General features: G+C 40.1%; 1 protein-coding gene across 2 annotated transcripts; it reads left to right on the top strand.

Moving 5' to 3' along the window:
* Positions 1–2,297: 2,297 nt before the first annotated feature.
* Positions 2,298–9,534, top strand: LOC116843031 (regulator of nonsense transcripts 1). Of its 2 annotated transcripts, XM_032813033.1 has the most exons (6): positions 2,298–2,402; positions 2,689–2,943; positions 3,636–3,913; positions 4,375–4,530; positions 4,641–5,234; positions 5,338–9,534. In XM_032813033.1, exons 2-6 carry the CDS (start codon positions 2,755–2,757, stop codon positions 7,484–7,486), a joined length of 3,366 nt encoding a protein of 1,121 aa, XP_032668924.1. In that variant the 5' UTR covers positions 2,298–2,402; positions 2,689–2,754; the 3' UTR covers positions 7,487–9,534. The 2 variants fall into 2 exon arrangements, with proteins under 2 accessions (XP_032668924.1, XP_032668923.1); XM_032813032.1 differs by having other exon boundaries at positions 2,339–2,943.
* The last annotated feature ends 642 nt before the right edge of the window (positions 9,535–10,176 follow it).

The following is a 10,176-nucleotide window of genomic DNA, read 5'->3' as shown; positions in this document are numbered from 1 at the left end:
GCACTAGTGCAAGCTACCGAATTCGCTATAAAGTTCATCTTTAGATACTCCGTAGCCAATGAAATAACCTGTACATCATCTGAAGATAAACTTAAGCCTAACTTACTTCTTAAATATAAGATCCGACTATGAATATCGGCCTATGATTCGTTCATGACATCTTAAGACAGTACTTAAGATGATCTTAAATATATGATCGGCCTATAGCCGGTATTCATAGTCCGATCTTATAACATGTTTGATTGGCTCTGGGTTAATCCACTCTGAGTTATTCAGCCTACGTTTATTGGTCGAACAAGTACTTATAAGCTTTATGATTGGCTAGTAGAGACTTATTACGTTATTAATCGGTCTCGGAGTGATTAACCCAGGGTGAGTAACACGCTATTATATTTAAGATCATCTTAAGTACTGTATTAAGATGTCATGAACCAATCACAGAGCCGTATTCGCATCTTAAGACATTACTTAAGACGGTTTTGAAATAAGATCGGACTATGAAGTCCTAAGGCCTTGGGCCGGTATTCATAGTCTGATCTTATATTTAAGATCATCTTATAGCATGTTTGACTGGCTCTGGGTTAACCCATTCTGGGTTTTATTGGTCGAACAAGTACTTATAAGCTTTATAATTGACTAATAGAGACTTACGACATCATTAATCACTCTCAATTAACCCAGGACTAGTCGAACACGGGAGCGTCCCGATCGACCACAGTACGATTGAACACAACCAACCGATGAAAAGAATTATCTAATGAATTACTAGGTCTAACCAATCATTACAATCTGTGTCCAATCGTAACGTGGTCAATCGGGTCCCACCCGTCAAACACGCTATTAAGTACTATCTTAAGGGTGCGTTCAGATGGAAAAAGAAATAGCGGAACGGATTCGTATGTACTTAACCGGAAAAAAACTCCGGTTGGAAAACTATTCTTTTAAATCGTTTGTATTTCGTATGAAGAGTTTTGAAGTGCAATTGAAAAAATTTGCGAGTCATTCTATTGTAATTAATTATTCTTTTTTGGACCATGTATTTAGCCGAAAATAATGACCGGAGATAAATTAAACAAAGGTTCGGTATGGTATCGTTTGTATTTCGTATGAAGAGTTTTGAAGTGCAATTGAAAAAATTTGCGAGTCATTCTATTGTAATTAATTATTCTTTTTTGGACCATGTATTTAGCCGAAAATAATGACCGGAGATAAATTAAACAAAGGTTCGGTATGGTATCGTTTGTATTTCGTATGAAGAGTTTTGAAGTGCAATTGAAAAAATTTGCGAGTCATTCTATTGTAATTAATTATTCTTTTTTGGACCATGTATTTAGCCGAAAATAATGACCGGAGATAAATTAAACAAAGGTTCGGTATGGTATCGTTTGTATTTCGTATGAAGAGTTATGAAGTATCATTAAAAAGGTTTGTGAGTCATGCAGATAATTTTAATTAAATATTAAAAAATCATATATTTGGCCGAAATATCGATCTCAAGCGTTGCTGTGGAAGTACCGTCGGTGGAAGGCACGATCGGTGTACTATCTAGTATTTCAATATTCCTGATTCATTTTCGGGTAATTATGTACAATAAGGCCTTTTTCGAATTTTGATATCTTTTTGCAGCTCTTTTGGTAAAAATATTTATTTTGACTCCAATATTGATGATATTGAAGGTGATTGGTTCCGCTCTCGTTCCGCGCTCCGCTATTCCGCTGCATGGGTTTGCACTCTGATACGGGCTTTAGTCCCGAGCCACAATAGGTGTAGTAAGCTTTAAGCCTTAAGAAATTGACCAATTGCAATCGATTATTCTCCTCAAATTTGACTGTGATTGGTTAATTTCTTAAAGCCCGTATCTGACTACCGACTGCAAAGGCCGACCCGACTGCCGACTACGACTGCCGACTCTGCGCCTCACTGTGATTGATCCATTCAGAGTCGGCAGTCGTAGTCGGCAGTCGGGTCGGCCTTTGCAGTCGGTAGTCTGATACGGGCTGAAGGCTTAAAGCTTACTACACCTATTGTGGATAGGGACTTAGGGCCGTGGCACACAAAAAAACTTAAGCAGTAAGCAAATTAACCAATCACAGTCGTTGATTCTTGGACCGTAAGAAGAATCAATGACTGTGATTGGTCAATTTACTTACTGCTTACGTTTACTGCTTAAGTTTTTTTTGTGTGCCACTAGGCTTACAGAACCCCAGCACTGAATGCACTCCTATAAGTCGATGGTACAGCCAATTGGATAATGATTTATAAGTCACTAGTGTACAGTTTATTTCCTGTCTACCAACATAAAACCATTCTATGTGAGCAACATCCGTTTCCAGTACTCTTTCTCTGGCTCGATCAGCTGATGACGTAACATACGACGAGCGTTCTCGCGAGAAATTTCAGAGGTATCTTGTGTACTCGTGTCGGTTTTCCCGTGCGTACGAGGTCGTCGAGATACGGTGTGGAGGTGGTCAGTTGTAGCTCGTCTCATCACCGGTCCTTCGTCTGTAGCCTCGCTCGGCCGTACATTAAAACCGGCTCGTTATCACGCGCTCGTGTCGTTCACTTGCTCATTCGTCCGTTCATTCATTCATTCATTCGTAACACTACGACTGCGTTGTCACATTGGTGAAACGTGTGCGTACGCGCCGCGACAAGCAGCGCACGGACTGCTGACTTTATTCCCGGCAGGGACGTCAAGAGGAACAACGAAAGTGGTGTAGACAGACAAAGAAGGACGGATCTGACCGTATCGAGATGAGTGTGGACGCGTACGGGCCTAGTAGCCAGACCCTAACGTTCCTCGATACCGAGGAGGCAGATCTGATCGGTGCAGATACTCAGGGCAGCGAATTCGACTTCACGGACTTCACTCTACCATCACCGAGCCAGACTCAGGCCTCGCAGCACGACGCGACACAGACGCAATCGAGTCAGCCTGTGCAGGTTGGTGTACAAGTCCCGATGCACATTACGCGTATTGGGACTAGCAAATATTCATGCGGCAACAACCGCAATTGCATGGAAAATATCGTGGAAAAGATCCGAAGTGTCTCTCTTAGCCACGTAGTCGCATGCACCTAACCTCGTATCATGCTCCTTTTCTTAACGATGCTCGTTATAATACGGACGATTACTACTCGCGTTCTATAACGGCTTTAATGTAACATTTTTTCCTGATCTCTATCAAACTTCCGACGAGTGAATGTAATGATCACTGACGTGACCTTGATAGCTCGCTGAAAGATCGCCGAATTCCGTTTCATGTCTCCTCCGGACTAGTTGCGAATTCGAGGTTAAATGTATCTGTGCCATTCTTATAAAATTATTCTTGCGCTTTAAAAGCATTAAGGAGATCTTATATTTTAAATCTCAAAAAGATTGAAAAGCAAGGAAAACTGTAATGATTATTTATGTTTGAAATAAAACAAAAAAATTTCAATTATGTATTTAACTTTTTGCTCGATGAAATTTTTTATTTGGCTCTTGCTGCTCAAGTAAGTAACCTTACTATCTATATGTAAAAATCTTTAAATACTAATATTTTATTTTATATGTATTTTATATATTTAATTATTATTTTGTTTTATAAAATTATTCCTATGCGTACTAGCTTAGGATATTTTATTATTATTTAGGTGAATGGAACAAGTGGTAGTTCATCATTGGATTTGAAAATTACTGGAGCAGCTCAGAGTCTTGCAGAATTACAATTTGAAGAGGAAGAAGAAGAGGCTTACTATAATCGTGATTTGCCTGAACATGCCTGTAAATACTGTGGCATCCATGAAGCTTCCTGTGTGGTCATGTGCAACATCTGCCGCAAATGGTTTTGCAATGGACGTGGTAATACTTCAGGATCACACATTATCAATCATCTTGTGCGTGCTAAGCATAAGGAAGTCACTTTACACAGGTAATATTCTTGCCTGATATGAAATTTAATGTTACTTTATATATATATATATGTATATGTATATACACACATACATATATACATATATATACACATATATATATACACACCTTTCAATATGTTTGTTCCTAAACTTTTTATTACAAGTTAAAGGTTATATTAATATAAATTAATTGCATATTAAGTATAGGTTAGTAGCAATTAAGCACTCTTTCTAATTAAGTTTCTTATATTATAAATTATATATACACACACACTAATACACACACACACACAGAGTAAGATACTTCGCATGACTATTTCCAAAAATATTGACAGAAAAATTTTATTATACCTTCACTCTACATATATATATATATATATATATATATATATATATATGTATATATATATATATATATATATATATATATATACACATGTGCATGTATGACCAGTTCTGAAAGCTAATAATATTACAGAGATGGTCCTCTTGGAGAAACAGTGTTGGAATGTTATAACTGTGCTACAAGAAATGTTTTTGTATTGGGTTTTATTCCTGCCAAAGCTGATTCTGTAGTCGTGTTACTTTGTCGACAGCCATGCGCAGCACAGAGTTCCCTGAAAGATATGAATTGGTAAGAACAAATTATCTTTATACATGATATAATTCAATGAATAAAAGATCTGCATATGTATATTCCATGACATATGCACACATTAACCAATTGCTTTTGATAATACTCAGGGATCAGGAGCAATGGAAACCTTTAATTGAAGATCGTAGTTTTTTATGCTGGCTGGTGAAAATACCGTCCGAACAGGAGCAGCTGAGAGCCAGACAAATCTCCGCACAGCAGATTAACAAATTAGAGGAGTTATGGCGGGACAATGTAGACGCAACTTTCCAAGATCTAGAAAAACCTGGCGTGGACGAGGAGCCGCAGCAGGTTTTATTGCGTTATGAAGACGGATATCAATATCAGAATATTTTTGGTCCACTTGTAAAATTAGAGGCTGATTATGACAAACGGCTGAAAGAATCTCAGACCCAAGAGAATATCGAGGTACGATGGGATGTTGGATTAAATAAAAAGACCATCGCGTATTTTATGCTCGCTAAAACAGATGGCGATATGAAATTGATGCACGGTGATGAGTTGAGACTTCGTTACCTTGGGGAACTTCATAAACCTTGGTCCGGAATCGGACACGTGATTAAAATCCCCGACAATTACGGTGAAGAAGTTGGGATTGAACTTAAAAACAATTCTGGAGCGCCGACAGAATGTAACAGTAACTTTGTTGTTGATTTCATCTGGAAGAGTACAAGTTTTGATCGGTAAGAATGTATATAGTCATATAAAATTGTAGTATATCTATATTGCTCTCTATCTACAATTATCGTGATAAGAGTATATTTTTATTTTTATCTCTTATTATAGAATGCAATCAGCGTTGCGCAAGTTTGCTGTGGATGACGCATCCGTATCGGCTTATATATATCATCGGCTATTGGGTCACGAAGTGGAAGAAGTTTTGTTTCGCTGTCATCTCCCTAAACATTTTAGCGCTCCGAATCTGCCCGACTTAAACAGATCTCAGGTGTACGCCGTAAAGCACGCAGTGCAACGACCTTTGTCCTTGATCCAAGGACCACCTGGCACCGGCAAGACCGTAACGAGCGCTACCATAGTTTACCAATTAGTAAAGCAGAACGGTGGTCCAGTTCTTGTATGCGCACCCTCTAACACCGCGGTCGACCAATTGACCGAGAAAATACACAAGTCGAATCTGAAGGTTGTACGATTGTGTGCGAAATCGCGAGAAGCTATTGATTCGCCAGTCAGTTTCCTCGCGCTGCACAATCAAATCAAGAATATGGAAACTAATACCGAACTGCAGAAGTTGCAACAGCTGAAAGATGAAACGGGCGAGTTGTCAAGCGTCGACGAGAAACGCTATAGACTTTTGAAGAAAGCGGCAGAAAAGGAACTTCTGGAGGCGGCCGACGTAATCTGCTGTACGTGTGTCGGCGCCGGAGACCCGAGATTACACAGATTAAAGTTCCATTCGATCCTCATCGATGAAAGCATGCAGGCCACCGAGCCGGAGTGCATGGTACCAGTCGTTCTAGGAGCCAAGCAATTGATACTCGTCGGAGATCACTGTCAATTGGGTCCAGTAGTAATGTGCAAAAAAGCCGCTAGAGCGGGTTTGTCACAGTCGCTGTTCGAGAGATTGGTTGTGCTTGGAATCAGGCCTTTCCGACTAGAAGTGCAGTACCGTATGCATCCTGATCTCTCGCGATTCCCATCCAATTTCTTTTACGAAGGCTCCTTGCAGAATGGCGTATGCGCCGATGAAAGAAAGTTATTGAAGATCGACTTCCCTTGGCCCGTGCAAGACAAACCAATGTTCTTCTATGTTACTCAAGGTCAAGAGGAGATAGCAGGTAGTGGCACGTCTTACTTGAATCGCACCGAGGCGTCCAACGTGGAGAAAATAACCACCCGATTCCTACGTTGCGGTGTAAAACCTGAGCAGATCGGAGTTATCACTCCGTACGAAGGTCAACGAGCTTTCCTGGTGCAGCACATGCAGTACCAAGGCTCTTTGCATTCGAAACTGTATCAAGAGATCGAAGTAGCGAGCGTGGATGCTTTTCAAGGACGTGAAAAGGATATCATCATAATGTCTTGCGTGCGATCCAACGAGCATCAAGGCATCGGATTTTTGAACGACCCTAGGAGATTGAACGTAGCACTGACTCGCGCGAAATATGGTATCATCATCGTTGGCAACCCTAAAGTGCTTTCAAAGCAAGCACTCTGGAACCACTTGCTTAATTTCTATAAAGAGCAAAAGGTATTAGTCGAGGGTCCGTTGAACAATCTGAAGGAATCAATGATCCAGTTCGCCAAACCGAAGAAACTCGTGAACGCGGCCAATCCGGGCTCTCACTTTATGTCCACGTCCATGTATGATGCGCGAGAAGCGTTGATCCCTGGCTCCGTATATGATCGCTCAGGCAGCGGTCAGGTGAACGGTGCGCAGAATCACAACCCATACTACCAGAGAAATGTGCCACTCGACATCTTCAGCAGGACTCACGACACCATCAGCTACATCAGTCCGGAAAGAGCGCAAGCAGCAATGAATAATGTACCTGTGCCGGTGGGTATGTTCATGAACATGGCACATGTGCCGCCACGTTTTTATAATCAGCATCAGCAGGCCGTACAGGCGCGGCAAAATCAACGTAACCGTCGCGGCGTCACCAGTACCACCAGGAACAAATCGGGTCCACGTATGGGCAAGCTGAGTCAAACCGAACAGAATACACAACCGTATAGCCAACCAGGTCTGCCGCTTACCCAGGGTACGACGCAGGGCATGTCGCAACCAGGTTTCAGTCTTTCGCAGCCTGGTCTGAGTCAAGCAGAACTCTCACAGGATTCGTTTGCCGTGGGTGAGTTCCAATCGCAGATGGATGGTCTGCTGTCGCAGGACTCGACTTATCAAGGCGACCGTAGCGGTTTCTACCAATCCGGACAGTCGCAGGCCGGGGGACAGTTCTCCCAGCCTTATTGAGCCGAGACTGTACGGCTGAGCAACGCAATTGCCATGCAGCGTCGCGGGAGCGACTGAGGGCTCGTTCGACCAATTCTTCTTCGACCAACAACTACAAATCACTAACTGCGCAAAACGGTAAAACGGCTCGGCGATCGAGTACGGTATATGCAATACATTGCAGTCGTCGGCGTGAGATAAAAGGGGGACGAAAGAGGAGAACGATGGATTCCGTAATAAGGACCAATTCGCCGTTCGAGGACATTCCATCGTGAACGGCGCAGATGGCAAGGTTCGCCCATCTGTACTGGCTGTAACGGGTGCAACTACTAAGGACTGGACGAAGACGTCACACACAACTCATACGCGCACGCGATACACGTACACGTACATGACACACAGAGAGGCGGAAAGACGACAAACAACTACCACCAATCACTGTGACCACGCGCTTACCGTGAACGGACCGTTTTATCGCGGGGATCGAGTGACGCTAGAGTTAAAAAGAAAAAAAGAAAAGATAAAAATACTTAAAAAAGCGTTGAAAAATCAAGAAAAAAAAATGAGACGTGTAACGCGCTTCATGACTCGACCGAATTCGACAAAGTGTGCCAACGTAGCATCAGTAATGACGACATAATACATATCGGACATATCTACGATACGAAAGACACTCGTGGAAGATCTTTACAGCGGTCTATGAGCTACGGAAGATCGGGCCACGATAGCATCAGAACTACGTGCTCCTCCCACTTCGCCAACGGCGTTAACAAATAGGAACGAAACGAGAAAAAAAGGAAACAAGCTAAATGTAATATTTGGTTGTCTGCAAACCGAGGCGAACAAGTCCCTCGATAACACGTGATTCCTCTCTCTCTCTCTCTTAATCCGGATTACCATCTAGAGTTGAGAGCCAAACTAAAGGTACCATCACCGTACTACGAACTTGCCGCTTGAATACGTGGGCGCACGTCGCACGGAGGGTCGATATCAAATTCTCCGACGGAACATTGTCGAAGAAAGCCAACCGTCGTCAGACAGTATGAGGCCAATACTTCAGCATCATCGCGAAGGATGGACATCCTTCGTCGGAGGGCTGGCCGGCGTGCTCGGCCGGCCGCGTAAAATTTAATTATATTGATCATGTTTATTATTGTTAGATTTCTTTTATGTTACATCTACTGCTTATTTACCGCAGAGGTCGGCAGGGCGTAAGAAAAGAAAAGAAATTATTTTCTTCCAGTAGAGACATTTTTACGAGAGCTGTAGCAGGCTCGATGTTCTTAAGAAAGATGCTACGGAAATTGTTCCAGGACGTATTATTCAAAGAATATCGTTCTTTTGTATATGTAAGATGATTAAATTCGAAAATGAAAATTTTACATTTATGCTTTTTTTGGATATAGTGGATATGACAAATCACATGTGACTAGATCATTGCGTGTATTTTTTCCCACCTGTATTTCTTTTTTTTCCGGATAATGCTATTATCCGTAACGGCAATATTATGCGGGTTGCATTCGTGAATAACGATTTTATATACATATGCAAATATGAATTAAGCATGTGCGAAGTTTAGAAGATATGCGCTAATAGATTTTCTGTGAAACAAGTATGTATTTCTCGGCGTAAAAATATTGGGATATATGTAAAATATAATCTATATACGCATTCGCGCGCACACACGTGCAAAGTCGTTATTCACGGATACGCTCAGTCTATTATTGGAGTAAAAAAGACAACTGATTTGCATTAGCAAATATTTTAATCGTCGCATCAACTAAATCAAATATTCTTTATAGGTATTTTTATTAGTAAATTTTTCTGTTTTTTTTTTCTTGTGTTTCTGCTTACTAATTCTACGCTCTGTACTGACTTCTGTGGCGGTGATAATCGATTAATTATATATCGTAATAAATTAAGAAAAAGTAACTTGCGTTATGCAATACTAAATTACTTTATTTTTTCTCTTCGACCAACAGCGCACCGCTAACTGCAGATTATAATAATAAAATTTATTGTGAGGTCTCTCTCTCTTATGGAAAAATAAATTTGATTTGAAAACGAAATGTTTTGTTATTGCTTCCCCCATTGAAACAAAGATGCATACAGTAATGTACATTATACGCATATAACATTTCATATAAACGTTTTATTTATTTAATAAGAAAATTAGGATTACAAATTCTATAGATTTATGAGATCATACATTTAAACTAACTTTTCACAGAACTGCAGAATTGCACAATTATTTAAATGATACTTATCTAAGTTACCTGCTTATAATAGTTACTTAGTGATACTCATCTTAATTATTTACATGATGAATTTGACGCCTAGAATTTAACATGATTCATTCGAATTCTTTAATCGTTCTCACTAGTCTCATTCTTTTTTTTGCTTTTATAAATATATAATGAAGAACAGCATTTCTATATACAAAGTGATACATGCTAGAGATATATAACATATTATAGAATGATATAGATTAAGTTAAACATTATGTCAGAATTAAATCGGTTCTTTTCAATTGGAAAATTCGGAGCCAATTACGTAAAAGCTATACATTTATGGAATATTGTAATGTAGATTAATAATGTAATCAAAATGGTAACATTTAATTTGTTTTGTCTATAATTCATACTTTGTGTACAAGAAACTAAAGTTAATGTAATTACTACAATAATTACTATGACTATAATAATTAAGTA

The sequence above is a fragment of the Odontomachus brunneus genome, unplaced genomic scaffold (genome assembly GCF_010583005.1).
Source record: "Odontomachus brunneus isolate Ranch 3 - 2012 unplaced genomic scaffold, Obru_v1 Obru_scaffold_029, whole genome shotgun sequence".
NCBI classification, from domain to species: Eukaryota; Metazoa; Arthropoda; class Insecta; order Hymenoptera; family Formicidae; genus Odontomachus; species Odontomachus brunneus.
The sequence above is the reverse complement of the archived record's forward strand: the minus strand, read 5'-3'. Positions and strand labels throughout refer to the sequence as shown.

Excerpts from the sequence above, each read along its gene's own strand:
- LOC116843031 (XM_032813033.1), top strand. The coding sequence starts at position 2,755 with ATGAGTGTGGACGCGTACGGGCCTAGTAGCCAGACCCTAACGTTCCTC. Across the intron at positions 2,944-3,635 it reads AATCGAGTCAGCCTGTGCAG|GTGAATGGAACAAGTGGTAG; the intron begins GTTGGTGTACAA and ends ATTATTATTTAG. Across the intron at positions 3,914-4,374 it reads AAGGAAGTCACTTTACACAG|AGATGGTCCTCTTGGAGAAA; the intron begins GTAATATTCTTG and ends ATAATATTACAG.